A 21,377-nucleotide genomic window follows, 5' to 3' on the forward strand; every position below is an offset into this window, starting at 1 on the left:
TTGTCCAAAGAGTAAATCGAAGAATTCTGTGACCAGAAGAAAGAAGAATGGTCCAAACAAACTACTCCTGTGAAAAGAATCCGGAAGACTCATTTTTGGACTCAGAGTGATGGGTGAACTCATATTGCACGCACTTTGAAGAGCAAGAAAGAAGAAATTTTGTCTGTTCGGCCAGCACCTCAGAAACAGCAGGACAATATTCAGATTCACAACCTGAGAAGGGGGATGTTTGTGACGTGTGTATGACTGTGACTGGTGGATTGCAGAGATTATAGACAACAGTTATGAGTTAAACAAAATTGTAGTGAACTTTACGATACCACATGGACCAGCTGCTGGATATAGGTTTCCAGCTGAAGGACAGCAACAATGCCATCAGTGCTCACTTCCTGTTCACAAGGTTTTGAAGATTTCCCAAGGAAGATACTGAAGCAGTGAAACACATTTTTAGTTCATCGACTGGCTAATTTCAGTACAAAACAGAGTGCACGTAAGTTGTATAAATTGAAACCTTTAAGTCTATGGACCTTACACACACATTTTGGAGCCATATAAAATGCTTGAAAAATGAGTCTCTTACTCATCTTTCAAAATTAAAATTATGTTAAATAAGGCTAGGTTTTGATTTTTATGAGCCTGTCATGTTTATAATGTGGTAATAAAACAGGTTTTATGTATTCCAAAAATTTAAATTGTTTATAAAACTTGTTGAAATTAAAAGTGGAAGCTCTCCTTTTCAGAAAATGTAGAACTATGTGGTACTAATTAACAGGAAAAAAAAAAAAAAAAAAAAAAAATCAAAATTTTATGGATTGCCATTTTTGGAAAAAAAAAAAAAACAAATTATAAAAAAGGTTCGGAACACTATAGTAAAAGAACTTTGACAGATAAGTCCAAATGGAGGATTCCTTTGTTCAGAAATTATCTTTCAAATAAAAAAAAAACAACAAAATATCTAGAACTGTTCTAGAGATACAGCATTTTAAAATCAATCCTTCATATTGGTATGTGCAGTGTCATTTTTGGAGGGCTGTATCTCGGAGCAGAATTTTTTTATTGAGAAAACAAAAAAGATGTGTGTTCCTTACTTAGTCCTTCATTTTAACATATGCTAAATTCAATAACATCTGAGACTATGAAGGTAGGATTTTTTCCTAGCCTTCCCGAATTGATATGGACTATGCCTTCTATTGCTTCTTTTATAATGATCGCAAAATTCCTTCAACCTCATAATGACAGATGTTTCACTGAATAGAATTTGGTGTAGATTTTCTAAAGCGTGTTCTGCCACGGCTGACTTTTCAGGATAATGTAGGTGTAAGCACCTAGTGTTCCATCTGGCGTTGCTCTACAGCACATACTCTTTGGCAACAGGGTAGCACTATTCAGAAAATGAATCCAAAGTTCCACACTAGTGGACATTTTCACTATGCCAAATGTGTTCACCAATACGTGCAAGATATGTTGACTCCTGAAAATAAAATTGATCCATTAGAATTTTAAAAAATTGAGCTCACCAATACATGCAAAATATGTTGACAGCTGAAGATAAAATGGATTCACTAGAATTTTAAAAATTCACAACTGTAGCTATATCACAATCAGATGCTCTGACAAATTTTGGTCTGGGATATTTTTGGATATTACAATTACACAAATCCTCATGAAAACAACAGATAATTCTGGTGGGCTGAATCGTGGAAGAGGTATAACGGACAGCGTTCTCACTTTATGGACTCTGGGGCTAGCTGCATTACAAAATGTTGGTGATGAAATTGAGAACTGCTGCAGCTATGAATTGGCTACAGTGGGAAAACATGCTGACATGACACTAACTGAATGTTTTTCCAGTCACACTTCTTTTCCAACAGTTAAATACCTAATTTTAGTAAGGAATGGAATGACTGGAGGTGAAGATGTCAACTGGCATTTGCCCTGGGAGGTTGGTTCTAGAGGAATGAATAGAATTGTGAACAGCAATTTTGAGAACACGCATTTCCCACATTAAGATGCAGTAGTGTCATTGGTAATAGTTGCTAATCATATAAACACGAAGAAAGGAAAAGTAGCTCTGGATCCTCTCATGCTTTTCCACACGATGATGGTCTCCACACAGTCTAACGCTGACTTGAGAAAATACTTCGGGTATGAACTTGCTCCCTTTCCAATGTCACTTTTTTTGTTGGAAAGGCATTCACATAGGTACAAAGTCCCATTTTACTCTTCTTTTTTGCCCTTACCAAGTGACAAACGGGAAAGCACAAAGTTGATGTGGTGGATGGTTGCTACCTCCTACACAGAGTTCACTGGAAATTGAGAGAATGTTTTTCTGCTATTTGAAAAGATTTGTGGCCTACATATAGTGGCATCAATGTCAAAATGCTGTGGTAGTCTTTGACAGGTACCCCAAAGAAGAAAATAAAAGGAGCACAACAGCACTGAAAGAGCTTGTCAATAGAGGTTTCAATTTGCTACAGAAGTTCTCTTTGATACTACCACGTTTTTGCAGATGCCAAAAGATGAATGGAAAAAAAAAAAAAAACAATTCTGCATCATCTCAGCAATTTCAGCAAGCATGGAGGGTCACCAAGCAGGCAACGAAGGCGCAACTGTGAATACTGTCATTTTGTTGTCTTCTGAACATGATTTTGTTGTTGTTATTGGAGAAGACATTGAACTTTTAGTTTTGGTGGCTGCTTTAGTGCCAGACAGTGTGTTCTTTTGCAATCCTGGAAGTGGTAACACAGGAGATGAGCTTTATTCCAAAATATCATTCAGACATAACGATATTGTGGAAAACGTTCTATTTCTTCATGCAGTTAGCAGCTGTAGTACTACCTCTGCTCTGTATGTGCAAATGTGGATGGGGTATGAAAAAGATGCCTCCAAGTGGAGCTGGACAAAGGATGGTCCAGCTCTAGTGCTGATGAATAAAGAAACAGCTCCACAGGCATTGCTGAACATGATTTCAAGCCAATCAGAATAACTTGTGGCGACAAATACAGCCGCAAAAAAGCAAACTTCAATGTTCCATTTTATCTGTTCATTGCGGATCCGAATCATGCGGTAATGCACCAGTGTTTTAATTCAATATGGAAGAAAACAAGTCAGATGATTACCAGCCTATTGACCGCAGTGGTGAAGTATACACATCAACCACATCTGAGTGCAAATAACAGAAATTGATGAATTTTTAATTTAAAATTTTGTATATATCATTCAAATAAAATTTAAGATCTATTTTTGAACTATGTTTTGCTGAAATATAGGTGAAAGTGCTGAAAATTTGTGTGTGTGTGTGTGTGTGTTTTTCCTACCAAAATTACTTATTTCCCTGAAATTACATAAATCTCCTGAACTACATGTGTATATTGCATACATAATGGCTTAAGGATGATATTACATTCAGGGATATTATTTTGACTGAGGGTGATATATTCAGTTTCGAGTCCACTTTCACTAAAATTGTTAATGCAATATTTCTTGGCATGTTGACAGAATAATTACAAATATTTTGTATGACTCTTTAAGGAAATTAAATCCTCTACAACAGTGGTTATTATGCACTGTGCCACACAGGAGGTGAAACCACTTACATTTCTGCAATTTTTTGACATTTTTGCAGATTCTCACAGTCTCATATCCCAGTAGCTGTTCAGAGTTTTTCAACGCACTAAGTATGAAACCTGCATGAAATTTACTGGTCTTTTAAATTAATAAGGATATATTTTTGCATAAAAAAGAAATGAAAACTAGTTACTGAGAAAAAACTGAAGAAAGTGCCATTTCTTAGTGAGTTTTTCATGATGACGGGTAATGCACAAGGGGGAAAAGGTTGGTCTAAAACTTGGGTTTTTCAAGAGAGGGGCAATACATACAATGTACCTGTAAATCAAAATTACTCCATCTTTTGCTGTCTGTACTGGGTTATTATGATAGGACAAGAGCTTAAATTCAGGGCTACAAAATGCATCCTCTACTGCAGTTCGGTCATTGGTCAATTAAAATCATCTGTTGACAGATCATCTCGCATTTTTGTCATACTTCCTGGTAGCTGCTTCCAACACTGCTCTGCATAACACATTAACAGCATTTGTGAAGAGACCCACCATGTTTGCGTGTCGCCTGTAACAGAGTAGTAGCCGGCAGCTGATTTGGCAACACTGTAGCAGTGAGTGACAAGATGTCAACTATCAATTTTAATCTGACTACAACAGTCACTACCACACTGCACCAGACATGGTTCAAACATTGGAAAAGAACAGTTACAGAACATTTATGACAAGGAGTAAGCAGATTATCCATGAGTAACACAGAAAATGAACTGATGTCACTCATTCATCGGATTCCATTGATCCTATGAAGAATGAGAATGTTCAGAGGTGTGGAAGGAGTAAAAGTATACATTAATGAACAACAATCAGTAGAAATAGGAATCACCACAAGACAAAAAGAAAAGACTAATTTTGTCAATTCATTCAAGCGTACGTATGCTGTAGTGCTGCTACTAGGCCTATCATGATGCAGACACTTTAACGTGGCAGTTTTATGTAGTAGTGGTCCAAACTGCGTTTGTGCAAGATACTGGCAGATTTGATCCTGAACTAGCACGTTTACATTACCTCTAACCTCAGCAAACAACTGTGCTGTAGCCATTATTGAATTCTTTGTGTATCCAGTTTTGCTTTGTGTAGTTTTCTTATTTTAAACGGAGTGAAGGGACTAATCCTGGTTCGCAATGGGGTTTGAGCATGACTCTCACAACACCACAACGGATTGGCGATCCCTAAGGCTAGTACGCCAGTTTTGCTTTCACAGGAGCACAGGATTCGGATGTAGGAAGACAGCTCTTAGAGAGAGAGGTGTAACTTCTTTCCCAGCTCTCCTCCTCACCCCTCGGGCACAGTTCTCGTTGTTTACATTCATTACTGATTACAATGTTATAGTATCTCCACTCTACTAAAAAAAACAACAATAACAATGTTCAGAATACTATACAATACATACCAATTATTATGTATTGGAAAAAAAAAGACTGATGGCAATAAAAAGAAAGTTCACCCAAGAAAATTATTAAATTATGCTCAGTATTAACCTTCTGGAGGCCAAATGTGTAGAAAGTAAAGTGACACATTATCCTTGCTTCTAGTGCTGATTTCCTTCTTCAGGATGGTGTGGGGGTATGTTGGGGAAGATTAAAGAGAAATGACAGGTATCTCAGACAACAGCATTAGAGGGATCCACCCCTCTGATGTTCTTGTGAAAGGAACAATGGACAAAACTTACATGTCTGTTTGTAGATCAGATCAGCACTCTTAAGTAATGCTCTCCCCTTGGTAGCTCAGTTTGTCAACCACGGAAGTAAAGATAATTCTTATAAGTGAACCTCATTTAAAAAGTAAAAACATTAAAAAAAGACATTTACAAGATATGTTCTTGTAAAGTCTTGCCTTTCTTCTTCATTTTCAAAAAAATATAAGGCAATGAATGTGGGATATTTGTACGTATTGTCCTGGAATGACACAACTAAATGAGCCACCATGCCATATTAGTGCAATACAGGCTTTGAAAATCAGTAGAGGCCTACTAAATGCATCATTTTTTTATTGTGCACTATGATATTTCTCATTACTAATCAGTTCACATAAATGTAGCACCTAGTGTAAAGCCTACCATACACACCACCGTGATGGCAACCACCATGGTTCGTTTACCATCATTAATTAATGTATTAAAGACAAACATCTGATCATCTCATATTATTATACTTCATGTGATAATGATAATTCTCTCGTCTCTATCTCTCCCCGCCCCCTCCCTGTGTGTGTGTGTGTGTGTGTGTGTGTGTGTGTGTGTGTGTGTTAGGAGGGAAGCATGGCAAATACAGCAGCAACTGTGCCACCAAAACAAAACATTTGCTAAATATAAACATGCGAGATATAGTAACATCTCACAGCACATGAAAATGTAATGTTGTCTTACCTTGTGCGTGAAAACATGCTGTGTTTCCTCTAATTGCTTCCTGGACATGCAGACATCCAACGGATCTGTGCGGGTGCAGGCATTCTGCGCCAAGCAATTTTTTGGTTCCGAATAGAAATTTGTACGAAACCTTTGTAAAATTTCTGGTGTGAGTGCAGCTGTCGACAAACGAGTATAAAAAATATACAAATAAATTTAAAAACGATGAAGCAACTGCACAGGTAGCAGAGACTGTAACCGAAAGTTTTAACTAAATTTGTGAATGTATGTTTATATTAGGGGCACACAATTAGTTCGTTAACGTTTGTTTACCATTACGAGCCAGGTCACCTGTACTACTCATTTTGACAGTACTACTACACGTCACAATCACCGATGCATGAAATTTCCTAGTGAGATTAAATGAACAAAATCTCGAACATTTTAGCATTTTCTCTATGACACAAAAATGAGTTGACAAAGCAAATTATATAAAACTTACGGGTAACCATGTTGATGCGCCGACTATGTAGGTCATATGAAGTACTACAGGCCTTAAAAACCGAGAGGTGTATTGCATATCACGTGAGAATTCATTAGGATTGCAGTAACCGATCGATTTACGCCTTGTTCATGCTTTCGCTACGCTGTTTCCATCAAAAGGAAATGCACCATGGGGCCGTACCTATTTCCATGTGGAATTGATTTTTAACGAAGTTTTAGCGGCCCGTTCAAACGTCTTTAGTATTTTCGGCTATTATTAGTTTCAAACGTCTAAATACATGAGTTGAGTCGTAAACAACTGTTAACATAGCAACAGTTCTTTCTACTGTATCTGCTGTTATACAAAATATGAATGGTAATAAAAGAATTCATGGTTTGTGGTAAAACCCAGATCCTGAGTCCGCAATATCTTCCGTAATATTGTCTTTGGCAACACATGTAAACTCCAAAAAAGTAATGGTTATCGTACTGTAGTGGACAAGGTGAGGGTATTTAATGTGTTGTGCGTGTGTTCTAGAAAGTGAAAATCTGTTTGAGACTAGTTTCACAGACACTATGCACGTGTGTATGTAAAGTCGTGAAAGGTGACTCTCATCCGTGTTGTGCTAGTAATTAGTATCAGGTGTTTCTTTGTAAACTTAGATTAGTACAATGGATGGTAGACTCATCATGAAAGGTAGCGAAGCTTGTAAGACGTTTGTAATATCGTAGGAAACAATCGTTGCTATGAACAGCAGTTGAGTTTTTGGATTGTTACTCCCTTGGATAACAATGGGAACTCGTGTGCAGAAGTCTCTCAGTTCGTCGACGCCTCAGAGAAGTGGTAATGTTGGTGAATTTGATTTTAAGGTACCACAGGAAGCACCAGTCTTCTACCCATCAGTCGAAGAATTTGGGGATCCACTAGCGTATATCAACAAGATTCGACCAGTGGCAGAGAAGACAGGTATTTGTAAAATAAAACCACCACCCGATTGGCAGCCGCCGTTCACTGTCAATGTCGACAAGTTTAAATTCACACCTAGGATACAACGTTTAAATGAGCTCGAGGCAAAAACGAGAATAAAATTGAATTATTTAGATCAAATTGCAAAATTCTGGGAGCTACAAGGCTCATCGTTGAAGATCCCGCAAATAGAAAAAAAAGTATTGGACATATATTCCTTGCATACCATGGTTAAGGCAGAAGGTGGTGCCGATGCTGTAACTGCAGGTAAAAAATGGGATAAACTGGCTGTGAGAATGGGATGGCCAGCAAATCGTGGTTTGGGAGCTGTCCTGAAACATCATTATGAGAGAATACTGTACCCATTTGACGTATTTCAGCAGGGTAAAGTAATGTCAGAAATTAAGAAGCGACCAGAAATTGATGACAGTGATCGTGAATATAAACAGCATGGAATTCCTTCACGTCAGGCGATCAAGCCACCACAGAGAAAATATGGGCGTCGTGCAAGATACGGTGATTTGGGAGATGTAGTTGTGAAAGAAGAAAACACCGGAGAGCCATCAACAAAAAGTAAAGAACTTCGGCGACTACAGATATTTGGTGCTGGCCCGAAAATGCCAGGATACGAAAATAAAGGAAAGGGTAAACATAAAATGAGAGGAAAGAAACAGAAATTTGACATTGATCCATTGGCCAAATATGTTTGTCAGAACTGCAACAGGGGAGATGTGGAAGAATCTATGTTACTGTGTGATGGTTGTGATGATAGCTATCACACTTTTTGTCTTATGCCACCACTAGCAGAAATTCCACGAGGTGACTGGCGATGCCCACGTTGCGTTGCTGTTGAAGTTAACAAACCAGTTGAAGCATTTGGTTTTGAACAAGCACAGAGGGAATACACACTACAGCAATTTGGAGAAATGGCTGATCAGTTTAAATCAGATTATTTCAATATGCCCGTTCATATGGTTCCATCATCACTTGTAGAACGAGAATTTTGGAGAGTTGTATCCTCTATTGATGAAGATGTTATAGTTGAATATGGAGCCGATCTACATACAATGGATCATGGTTCTGGCTTTCCCACCAAAGCAACAGATATGGATAATAAAGACGAAAAGTACACTAACTCTGGATGGAACCTTAATAATATTGCTGTGCTTGAGGGTTCAGTTCTTGGTCATATCAATGCTGACATTTCTGGTATGAAAGTGCCGTGGATGTATGTGGGCATGTGTTTTGCAACATTTTGTTGGCACAATGAAGATCATTGGAGTTATTCCATTAATTACCTTCATTGGGGAGAATCAAAAACGTGGTATGGTGTACCAGGTTCTAAAGCTGAAATGTTTGAAGATGTAATGAAGCAAGCAGCACCAGAACTGTTCCAGTCCCAGCCGGATTTGTTACATCAGCTTGTAACCATAATGAATCCAAATATTCTGATGGATGCAGGTGTTCCTATATATAGAACGGACCAAAAGGCTGGTGAATTTGTAGTAACTTTCCCGAGAGCCTACCATGCTGGATTCAATCAAGGATACAATTTTGCTGAAGCAGTTAATTTTGCTCCTGCTGACTGGATACAGATGGGGAGAGAATGTATTTTACATTACTCAACTCTCCGCCGGTTTTGTGTTTTTTCACATGATGAACTTGTGTGCAAAATGTCTTTGAATCCTGAAGCTTTAGATCTTAGAGTTGCTGCAGCCACATATAAAGATATGCTGAAAATGGTGGAAATAGAAAAGAAACACAGGAAAGAACTTCTTGACTGGGGCTGTACACTGGCTCAGCAGGAGCCTTTCGAACTAATACCAGACGATGAGCGACAGTGTGAAGTGTGCAAAACAACATGCTTTTTGTCAGCGGTGACTTGCAGCTGCAACAAAGATATCTTAGTCTGTCTGAGACATTTCAAGCAGCTTTGTGAGTGTCCTCCAAACAAGCACACATTACGTTACAGATATACATTAGATGAACTGCCAAATATGTTATACAGACTGAAACTGAGGGCTGAATCATTTGATATTTGGGCAGAATCAGTAAAAAATGCTATGGATCCCAAGGCTTCAAATAAAACGGACCTTGAGCAGTTTAAAAGATTGTTGGAAGAGGCTAAACAGAAAAGATTTCCAGAGTCTGAATTACTTACCATGCTATCAGAAATTGTACAAGAAGGTGAAAAATGTGCTAAGATTGCCCAACAAATTTGTTGTAAAACACAGAAGCCAAAGACGCGACAAGACAACAAACCAAAGCTTCAGCTGACACTGCAAGAACTAAAGCTCTTCAATGATCAGATTGAAGATCTGCCATGTGCAATCAAAGAAGCTCCTGCTGTGAAACAGTTGCTAGAGAGAGTCCAAGAGTTTAAAAAGACTGCTGCAGATCTACTCAGCAAGAACCTAGTGCCTTCAAAGGACTTGATTGAGTGCTTAGAAGCAGGAAATGATCTTGATTTTGATCTGCCTGAGATGCCTAAGCTTCGCCAATACATAGATATGGTTAAATGGATGGAAGATATAGCAGCAAAATGTGCAAATCATCATTTGTTAACAAAGGAGAAAATAAAGAAATTACTGGCAGATGGAACACAGTTGGTTCCACATGAAGATATTGAGACAAAATTAGCTGAACTGAGATCCTTGCTTACCCAAGTTGAAAGATGGGAAGAAAGGGCCAAGCAGTGCCTGCAAGAAAACAAAATGTTTTCTGTTATGGGTCTGAAGAGATTCATTGAAGAAGGTGAGGGCATCAAGGCTTCACTGAACAATTTTGACGCAATATCAGAGATATTTAAGAAAGCAAAAGTTTGGCTTGCTAGAGTGAGAGAAGCTCAGCAGTCAAAATACAGACCTTATATTGACTTAGTGGAAGCATTTGTAATTTGTGGAAAATCTATCCCAGTTCATCTTGAAGCTCTACCTTACCTTGAAACACAGTTCAGTGAAGGAAAACTTTGGCGAGAGAAATTGGAACACGCATTTTTGAAGAAAAATTCTCCATATTCTGTAATGGAAGTTATTTCCCCTAGGTTGAACTTGGGTGACACACCCAAAAAACAAAGGAGAATCCAGCATACTGCAGAAGTAGATATAGATTCCAGGGAGCCCTATGTTATCCTCAATTTGAAACTAGAAGGTGATGTAGACCCATCACTTGTAGTGTCAGAATTTAAAAAAGCGGAAAAAATTGAGCTGGAGCAAATGCACGAAATTCGAACTCGAAACACCTCTAAAATTGAAAACAATACATTTGACACCTACTGCATTTGTGATGCAGAAAATGATGGTGAGGTGCTTTATCAGTGTGGATTGTGTAGAGACCTTTTTCATGAAGAATGTGTCCCATGCATAAAGCCATTTCTGAAATATAAAACGATGTATACATCACAGGATTCATCATTTGTGCTGCAAGGGAAATTTTTGTGCCCAGATTGTTGTAGGTCAAAAAGACCACGTCTTGAGACTCTGCTCACGCTCTTAGTTCAGCTGCAGAAAATAAACATAAGGATTCCAGAAGCAGAAGCACTGCAGTGTTTCACAGAACGCATTATGGGGTGGCAAGTGAAAGTTAGAAAGGCACTCAATACTGGCGAATTTGCAATGGCACTCTCGCAGATATCACAACTGTCAAAAAAAATAGGTGAGGCAGTTGCAAGAGAGAAAACTGAAAAGATAATTTCTGATGAACTGGAAAAATGTTCACAGCTTGGCAATGTACGTCCATCCTCAGCTGCCATTGGTCAGCCTGAAGAATTACCATCACAGAACGTAAAACTTGTTCATAAACTTTCATCTCCTGATCGGGAAAAATCTGAACAGTATACTGAAGACATTTCTGATACAGTGTTAGGTGATGAGCAACTAGAGCCAGCACCAAAACGGTTAAAGTCACTTAAAAAATCATCAAAACCCTTTATTGTACTTAGTAAGAAAGCCCAGAAAATGTTGGAAGACCTAATGATGGAAGGAGATCTGATGGAAGTTACTTTGGATGAAGCTCTGAAACTGGGGAAAATATATCAGGCAACAATTCTAAGCAAAGACCAGATAGAAGAAGTTGCACTAGAAAGATGCAAAATGAGTGGCAAAAAGTCGTATTCATACAGCTTGATAAATGCATATACATCTATCAGAAGGCAAAAATCTGAGACAAAGAGTGAACCAGAGCAAGCAGAATCAAAAAAGAAAGTCAAAGGTCCTTCAAAGAGGAAGAGCACATGCAAAGGGCAACAGAAAAAACGAAGTCAGGGTGTGTCCAGTACATCAAAAACTGAAGAAGATAGTGATACTCAGAATGACGAGGATGAGGACTGTGCAGCAGTGAACTGCTTGAAACCTGTGGGCCAGTCTGTGGACTGGGTGCAGTGTGATGGAGGATGTGAGAAGTGGTTTCATTTGTACTGTGTCGGTCTGGATAAGCAAGATGTTAATCCTCATGAGGATTACATATGTGTTAACTGCACAAATAGGAGAAACTGTGGAGGCATTGATAGTGCACATCATTTTACAAGTGACATTGTTTTGGATGTGGATGAAGAGGAAATAGAAGTTGAGGAAGTGATTGAAGATTCATTGACCAGAGAAGGGAGACTTGCAATGGATGTTGAGGAAATCCGATCAGCGCAAATGGTAAGTAACTTTAAGAAATTTACTTACCACATATTTTGGTGTAATACAGTTATCAGTAGATGTGGAGATTGTTGTGTTGTTAGACTGGATTCACTTGATGTACCATACTAAATGGTGAATGTGCAACAAATCTTGATAATGCAAAGGAGAAAATCAGCTTGAAATTATAGTGTAAAAGTCTGCACGACACATACTACATCTTTAAGTACTATAACTCCCCCACCTCCGTTGCCTGCTTGCACCAAAACACGCACACACACACACACACACACACACACACACTCTCTCCTTCCCCCCCCCCCCTCTCTACTTCCCTCAGTCTCCCCCTCCCCCCTCCTGCTTCTCTCTCTCAAATGAAAACGTTTGGGTTGTGCCAAGAATTCAAAGCTAATAAGTAGGTTACCATTTATATATCGCTGATCAAAACTGCTATATTAGAACATAAGTGGTACCTAAGAAGTTATTTTGTGACTAAACGTTTTCCAGTTTTCTGATGTGTCTCAGTTTCCCTTTTTGAATACCTCTTGCTCTTTAAGGCTGCTTTTGAGTAGCACTTGTTTGGATCAGTAAAGTTTATGGCTTTTGAATAATTATAACTTTGGATCAATCAACATTTATGTTTGTCACTGACCTTCCATATTCATTCATGTTGTCTTGTTTCTTGTTTCTTTTTCATTTCCCATGTTATTTCATAATAAAACTGCGATTGTGTTTTGTTGTGATACTGGAAGAAAATATATAAATGTTTTTTTTTAATCTATGAAATTAGCATTTGAAAAATTAACCCATTAACTGCCAATTTTTTTAAAAAATATCTTTTTCAGAAGTATAGCAGTTTTTTTCCAGAAAGCCCCAAATGGGGATCGTGGCAGATGACATGAAAAAGAGGAATAATTGGAAACCAATTTTATTTGCAATAATATTTTACAGTTCTGATTATTTTTAATTATTTGGACATAAAATGCATTTTGTATGAACTCATGTTTTACATTTTTGTAAGTAAAAAAAACTTGTTGATGCCACTGTTCCATGCATTCCATATGTAAGCCTACATTACATTTTCTACATTGTTTTCTTATGTTTCTCTTGCATATCACACGTTTTCTTTGTTTTCCTTCACAGGTTCTTTCTAGATAATGTCCCAATGGATTTTTTTCTCGCTGTTTCTGAAACACGTTTCTGGGTCTTTTTCTGCAGTTATCATCTGCCAAGACTTTGAAGATGATAAATAGACTGTGTTTGTAGGTAGCCTCTAGTTATTTGCCCCCTAAACTCTGGTTGCTGTTAGCATGACAGTATAATACATAAGCATTCACTACTGCAGTATCAATTATGTTTGTGAATATAGGAAAATACCATTTCTTTCCACATTTTTATTCTATATTTATTTATACACCAGTCAAGTTTGTCCACTCCACCCATGAATTTATTGTAGAGATGTCTACAGAGAGGCCGGGGTGTTTACATATCTTTTTTCTCCAATCTGGACCATCTACTTACATTCTTCTCTGGACATCTTCAACTTTTCTAGTCTCTGGATATATTACTTGATGGTTTGACAAGACTCGTATACATTAATTATCTTTCCATGCAGCACAGAATATTTTGTTTTAACATCAAATCTGTAATCCATAGCTTCATGAGGTTCCTCTCTGAATTCATTATTTCACTTGAGAGGGTATTTATTTATTTGGTTTGATTGAACTGTTCCTGTTGCTGCTACATTTCGGTATGTTAAGGTTTTCATTAGATCAAAACTAGTGGAAAAATTATCAAAAAACAAAATGTGGTTAAAGGGATTGTTCACCATATATATTTTGCTCATTATAACTGATGCACCCAAACCTTGCACCTCAATGGCATCGTTCCTTTTCCCAGTTTACAAGTCTGTATGAAAGCAGTATCCTGTTTCTGCACAGCTCATTGTCCACTGTTTGAACCCAAACCATATGGGTTTACCCCGAATAAATTGTTTGAAGTAATGATGCCCAAAATATCTGACCATCTGCTCATCAATGCTTATATTTTTCAAAAAAACGCCAAACTTCATATAATTTTGAATCATTTTGACAATGGGGGGCATATCTTGAAATCTGTGGTTGCCAAATTATGAACTGTCAGTTTAGAACTGTCGTTGAAGGGCAGAGTTTTCTTTATTTCTAAATACCTTCTGGAGAAACATTTTCTGACACTTCTAATGTCGAAGTCGTCATCTTCGCACAAATACATTTACTCCTGAGGCAAATAATGGTAACCTGTAAGGCATAAAAAGTCTACAAATGTCGAAGACAGTCTACTGAAAACATAAATCCATGCCTGTTATTCTGTGCAGCAGCATATCTGACACTTTCTTTGACAGTAAAATTCATTATTTCTTGGTCAAATAGCATTTGAGAATTTTGATCACTGATTTTCCTTTGAGAGAAGTTACTTGTTTCATAGCTTTGTTTATGTTGTCATTATGCCCAAATGTCTTTTCGAAATCAGGCTTAACTTTTTGCCAACCAGAAACTATTTTCACTATTTTCAACTTGCACTTCTTTGACCGTTTGGGCCGTGAAGTACTAGGGTCTTTTTTGGCCAGAGGTTCTGTGTCTGTATCGGCAACTGCAATTGCACTTGAAGGAGCTTCCAGCCTTTCAGGAACATCATTTGGATAAGTGTCTTCCAAAATGTCGTCATCGAATTCTTCAGCTTTGGAAACGCGATCCACATTGTCAGGGTGAAGTTCTACAATATCTATCACACCATCACCATTATCTTCGGTGAGAAAATTAGGATCATTTATCGTATCTTCTGCTTCAGATAGTGTGAGGAACTTTTACTGGTTCCCATATCTAAAAAAAAATAATAATAAATAAATGAAACAATGATACTGATTCTACATCTACATCTACGTCCATACTCCGCAAGCCACCTGACTGTGTGTGGCGGAGGGTACCCTGAGTACCTCTGTCCATTCTCCCTTCTATTCCAGTCTCGTATTGTTCGTGGAAAGAAGGATTGTCGGTATGCTTCTGTGTGGGCTCTAATCTCTCTGATTTTATCCTCATGGTCTCTTCGCGAGATATACGTAGGAGGGAGCAATATACTGCTTGACTCTTCGGTGAAGGTATATTCTCGAAACTTTAACAAAAGCCCGTACCGAGCTACTGAGCATCTCTCCTGCAGTAGTTTATCTATCATCTCCGTAACGCTTTCGCGATTACTAAATGATCCTGTAACGAAGCGCGCTGCTCGCCATTGGATCTTCTCTCTCTCTTCTATCAACCCTATCTGGTACGGATCTCACACTGCTGAGCATTATTCAAGCAGTGGGCGAACAAGCGTACTGTAACCTATTTCCTTTGTTTTCAGATTGCATTTCCTTAGGATTCTTCCAGTGAATCTCAGTCTGGCATCTGCTTTACCGACGATCAACTTTATATGATCATTCCATTTTAAATCACTCTTAATGCGTACCCCAAATAATTTATGGAATTAACTGCTTCCAGTTGCTGACCTGCTATTTTGTAGCTAAATGATAAGGGATCTATCTTTCTTTGTATTCGCAGCACATTACACTTGTCTACATTGAGATTCAATTGCCATTCCCTGCACAATGCGTCAATTCGCTGCAGATCCTCCTGCATTTCAGTACAATTTTCCATTGTTACAACCTCTCGATACACCACAGCATCATCTGCAAAAAGCCTCAGTGAACTTCCGATGTCATCCACTAGGTCATTTATGTATATTGGGAATGGCAACGGTCCTATGACACTCCCCTGCAGCACACCTGAAATTGCTCTTACTTCGGAAGACTTCTCTCCATTGAGAATGACATCCTGTGTTCTGTTATCTGGGAACTCCTCAATCCAATCACACAATTGGTCTGATAGTCCGTATGCTCTTACTTTGTTCATTAAACGACTGTGGGGAACTGTATCGATGTGTGAAATTACTTTGTATTACCCACGATCCCCAAACGGGTATTGCTTTAAAACATGTAATAAAACAATATTTACTAATAATAAATGAATAAAGAAACGTTTATGATCTACTGTAACCTACAAATTTACAGTATGATTGCATCATTTGACGGAATAATAAAAATAATGTAAAACTAACACAATTGAAAATGTATGATATTTATATTACATGACTAACCATCCGATTTATGGTTTATTCAACTTTACGTAAGAAACCAAATGCAATATTTTGACTCTGGTGTGTCGCTCACTTCAGTTATTCTGTTCTCAAATATTATCAGTTATTCGGCATTAAAACAAAGACACTGCTGCCAACTGATGGGACAAAAACTATCCAGTCCCCAAATGAGGATCATGGCAGTTAATGGATTAAGTTTCCTTCTTCATCATTCCTGAAATTGCAAGATTTGTACATGTGCCAATAGCAGCAAGTAGTTAAAGGCTGTTAAAGAACAGAATTGTGTAGAAGGGCTGTTTCTAAATGCAGATATAACAGTTTTAAAAATGTTTAAAAGAGAGAGAGCAGGTTTTTACTATTTCAGAGTGCTTTTAAAGAATGGAATGTTTACTTTATTGAAATAATGGAGACAAATGTTTCTCGAAGTGTTCATCATGGGTAACCAAGGTGAAAATATTGTTAGGTGGATCCCCCCCCTAAGTATTTAAACTCTTAAGTAAGTCACATTATTCTTTTTATGATTGCCAATACTTAAAAACATACAGAGTAAACATTGTTTTTTACCAGTTCTTCAGCATTTTCACTTCCCCCCCTCAAATACAGTGTTTGTTTTTAGTAAATATAAATAATAAGTTTTACAGTTTTAGTTAATCATACAGTAAACAATTTTCTAAAACAGCTAAGTAATGATAACATTATAATGGAAAGGATAGTAGTCACTTCCATGTAGCGGAGATACTGAGTTTCAGAAAGGCATAACAAAAAAGACTGTCGGAAAGCTACCTTGTGGCCTACAAGGCCCTAGTCAAAAGTAGACAGCAGGCACACACTCACACAAATGCAACTCGCACACAATGTATTCTGCTTCAGTTGGTGAAGTAGCTTTGCTTCTTGGAACGCCAGCTGATGAGAGCACCGTTGTAAAGAACAATATATGCACTTGTATTCTTCCTGTTTCTTAAATATTATGCATTATCAGCACCACAATAGATATTTAGGTGAATAGTGTCATCTTTTTAAATTTTTTTCTTCTTGTAGAAAAGGCCATAATTCTTGGTATCTCAGAGTTCCTTTTACATTTGGTAAGCCCTTTTCTAGGAATCTTCTGTGAAGCGGCTCTCATAATTGACTGTAAATGCAAGATGTGGTCTAGTTTTACATAACAAATACAGAAGACTTGCTGTGGCTTCATGATACAGAAATTTATAATCCATACTCTCTCTCTACATTATTTGTATCCCTATGTACCATATCTGGATTTTCTGCTGCAACTATTTCTAAATTCTTCTTAAGTTTTTTCTGTATATTTTCAATTTTCTCCAAGTCTTTTTGCGTTATTATTCCATCAACAACGTGTATAGCCATGTACATTTCTTCAGTTACATCTTTAAATATGCACTGATCTGACTTCAAGTGAATTAGTCCTTCTGATTTTAGAAAATCTGTCAGTTTCATTTCATCTGGATAGAACTACAGAGCTTTCTTCAAAATACACGTTTTTCCAGCTTCTTGTATGCTTCAGGTATCTTCATAAAATTCTCTTTATCCAGTGTCCCATGGTAAAATGCTGTTTTTAAATCAAACATTCTGTTACTGACAGCTGGGGGTTATCAGGGTCAGTAAACAGTGCAGTGGAAAGTCTGAGACCAATGTTTACAAATAACTTCAGTAAAATAGAAATGACACATCTCCCAAAGAAGTAGTATCCGTCATAAAATCCTTAAATTCTAAGTATTCTAGTTGTTATGATAACAATCAATGCTCATGCGAGTTGTTCTAGCTTAAGTTATTTGTGTAATCAATCTCTTACCAGTGGAACATTTACAGAATATCTATAATATGCTCAAATTAAGCCTCTTTACAAGAAGGGCAAAAGGAGATATCATCAGACCATTGACCAGTTTCACTTTTGTTGGATTATTGATAAGGTTGTGTTTATGCATGTCCTTAATCACCTGAGTGCAAATAACATATCGTCCAATTCACAGTTTGGGTTCCTTAGGAGTTCTGATATAGAGAATGCAGTTTACATACGGTGAAAATGTACATAATCAATTAGGTAACAATTTAGAGGCTACTGGCATTTTCTGTGACCTGTCAAAAGCCTTTGACAGTGTGAATCACTGCATTCTCTTAAATAAATTGGATTATTATTGTGTTGTCGGCAGTTTTATGAAATGGGTCAAGGCTTAGCTAAGTAACAAGAAACAAAGGGTGTTGTTGTGAAATACCTGCGCAGTAGGTAGTCTGTCTTTATCTGATTGGGAATTAATTGCACGTGGTGTTCTTCAAGGTTCCATCATGGGTCCATTGCTTTTTCTTGTGTACATGAATGACTTCTCATCTGTTACATTGCCAGATGCAAAGTTTGTTTTGTTTGCAGAGGATGCAAACATCATAATAAGTAGCAAGCCAAGTACAGATTTAGAAACAGCTGCTAATCAGATGATCACAGACATTAATAAGTGGTTTAAAACTAATTCACTGTCATTAAATTTTGAAAAGACCCACTGTATGCAGTTCAGAACATGTAAGAGATGTCCTTCCAGCATGTGTATAACATATGAAGACATGCGGATCGAAGATGTTGACAGTGCAAAAATTTCTGGGTTTACAACTTGACAATAAATTCAGTTGAGAAGTGCATGCCTTAGAATTGCTGAAGCGCCTAAACAAGTCTGTATTTGCAGTGAGAATGATGTCAGATGTAAGAGATATAAATATAAACCAACTTGCATACTTTGCTTACATTCATTCTATTATGTCATATGGGATCATATTCTGGGGTAACTTGTCAAGCCAAGCAAACATTTTTATTGTGCAAAAGTATGTAACAAGACTCATTTGTGGTGTAAATTCAAGAATATGGTGTACAAACCTGTTCAAAGAACTTCATATTCTAACCACTGCTTCTTAGTATATTTATTCCGTAATCGAATTTGTTATAAGTAATATAGCTCTATTTCCAACAAACAGCTCAATACATAGTATCAATCCTAGGAATAAAAACAATTTAAATAAAGACCTAAAAATCACTTAACTTGGTCCAAAAAGGCGTCCAGTGTTCAGGAACACATTTTCAATAAATTGCCAGCAACCATTATGAAGTTGGTTTCAGATAAAGTTTGAAAGAATTTTTGATAGGCAACTTCTTCTACTGTATAGATGAATATCTTAACAGTGGCTGTTAGACCAGCATAAGTAAAATAGTCTGTTATTTTTCAGTTTTGATAGCGCTTGATCAAAGCAGTCAAGATTAGGTATTTTGTGTATGATAAATTTATTAATAGTGTGTAACAACAATGTTTCATTCTGGCAGTGTGCTAATTATGTAACTTTTAGCAGTTGCAGTATACTGTAATATATTCACCTATTTAGTCAATCCTCTGACAGATGATCAAGGTAATGAGTATCATATTCAAATGTTTTATGTTATGCTTTGTGATTTGTTCCACACCCATGAGAATAATCTCATTTTTGGGTCTATGGAACAAAAACTGAATGTAATCTAATCTAATATGGAATTATTTCCTTGCTGCCAGAGCAAACAACACTCTTAATGAACACACATCCACTACTTGACTGAATAATTGGGCAATATGGAAGTGTCCAATTCTGCTTGTCTGCTTTGACCCCCGACGTCATCAAGATGGCAGACACCCCTGTTCCCAGTGTATACAATACGGCAGTCATAAAGTCACTAAATACGCCGACCGATGACCATCGCAGGCTGCTCCCTTCAATCCCACAAACCACTAAATACACCCGGATCAAAGATATTTAACCAGATGAAATATTTTACTTCAACAATAAAATGAAACTAATGGGGCAGAAAGTAACGGTATTGGGTGGGACCAAGCTGAACATACTGTAAGAATGTCACCTTTCTAAAACAAACACTACTGAAAAATAGTAAACATGAAATCGTCAAGAATAAACTAAACAAAAGGCACAAAGAATCTGTAATTGAATATTTCATTTGAACTATATAGCTCAAAGTAAAACAATAATTCCCCCCCCCCCCCCCCCGTCCCCCCCCCCCCCCCACACACACACACACAAACAAACACAAACCATACACTTGTACCTACTTTGAGAAGCAGATACTTGGCTCAGTATCGTAATTCCCGCACATGCTGACACTTCACGCATTACACAATGTGGCGACATAACTGGAGAACTTTAATTGTATATGCCGTATTATTGCCCATAAACATCAAGCAACCAAAGACTGGTAAACTTTGTTGTAACACCCATAGATAGTACCAAACAAAATGCCAAAAAAATAACTTTCAAACCATTAATAGCAGAATAAACAAACAATTTCAAAACCAAAAGTAAATTGGCAGCCAATAACTATTGACACTGAAATAACATACTGCCAAGGCAGCAAAAAACAAACTTCCACTACATTGAGTAACATGTAGCACTAAGGTCAATATCGTACTAACATCACTCACAAACAATTTAGAAACAAACATCACACACTATATTATGCCACCATTTACTCCAACACACCCTTTGCAAACACAATCCATTTTTAACACACCACGCCTCAGCGACATCACCAATGCAAAACAGTTATGTCATGGGTCAAAGCAGACGGGTGGAATCGGACCCTTCCGTTGTCCCAGTAATTGCTTGAAATCTGTACCCTTTTCTTGTTGACATCATTTGACAACTGGTCTGGCCTCGTATCAATAATCATCTCTGATTTTAAAGATACATTTGCTTTTTAAGATGTCTTTCCCATTTGCCTCCTTTGGATTTACCAACTTCCATGTTTCATTTTGTTGAAGAGCTGTCAGTTCTTCTTCTATTGCTTTTAATCAATTTTCTGTGAGTGGGCCATTAATACATTCTTCACACGTAAGTAATGCTGTTCAAAATCATCATATTTTAAAGGTTTCTTCTAATTGTTTCTGTCCCTAAGATTGTAGTTTCTTGTGTCTTCATTGCATGCTCTTTCCTCTTACTTTTCATCTCCTTCTTTTTCATGGTCTTGAATTTTATTTGCTTGATTGTTAGTGTCATTTGGTAGTTCATCATTAACAAGATTTTTCTGTAGAGTCTCTTTTTCACTCTCTGTTCAGTTTCAATATCTCTTGATGCAACAATATTTCTTGTTTCTGCATTAAAGAGTCTGTAATCATAACCAACAAAAGTGTGTGGAT

General features: G+C 37.4%; 2 protein-coding genes across 3 annotated transcripts in view; one reads left to right on the forward strand and one right to left on the reverse strand.

Annotated features, from left to right (window-relative positions):
* The window catches only part of LOC124711412 (bleomycin hydrolase), a 106,295-nt gene extending 99,507 nt beyond the window's left edge, over window positions 1–6,788 (reverse strand). Inside the window, exons 1-2 of one of the 2 annotated variants that reach the window (XM_047241472.1) lie at window positions 6,464–6,788; window positions 5,983–6,140 (exon numbers count right to left, since the gene is read on the reverse strand). In XM_047241472.1, coding sequence (XP_047097428.1) covers window positions 5,983–6,140; window positions 6,464–6,473 — 168 coding nt within the window. In that variant the 5' untranslated portion in view covers window positions 6,474–6,788. The other variant, XM_047241470.1, reaches the window with a different exon arrangement.
* An 86-nt stretch (window positions 6,789–6,874) lies between these two features.
* Window positions 6,875–21,377, forward strand: part of LOC124711411 (lysine-specific demethylase lid) — a 42,064-nt gene continuing 27,561 nt past the window's right edge. Inside the window, exon 1 of the mRNA XM_047241469.1 lies at window positions 6,875–12,054. Coding sequence (XP_047097425.1) covers window positions 7,237–12,054 — 4,818 coding nt within the window. The 5' untranslated portion in view covers window positions 6,875–7,236. The remainder of the gene's footprint in view (window positions 12,055–21,377) is intronic.

This window comes from Schistocerca piceifrons, chromosome 8 (genome assembly GCF_021461385.2).
Source record: "Schistocerca piceifrons isolate TAMUIC-IGC-003096 chromosome 8, iqSchPice1.1, whole genome shotgun sequence".
NCBI classification, from domain to species: Eukaryota; Metazoa; Arthropoda; class Insecta; order Orthoptera; family Acrididae; genus Schistocerca; species Schistocerca piceifrons.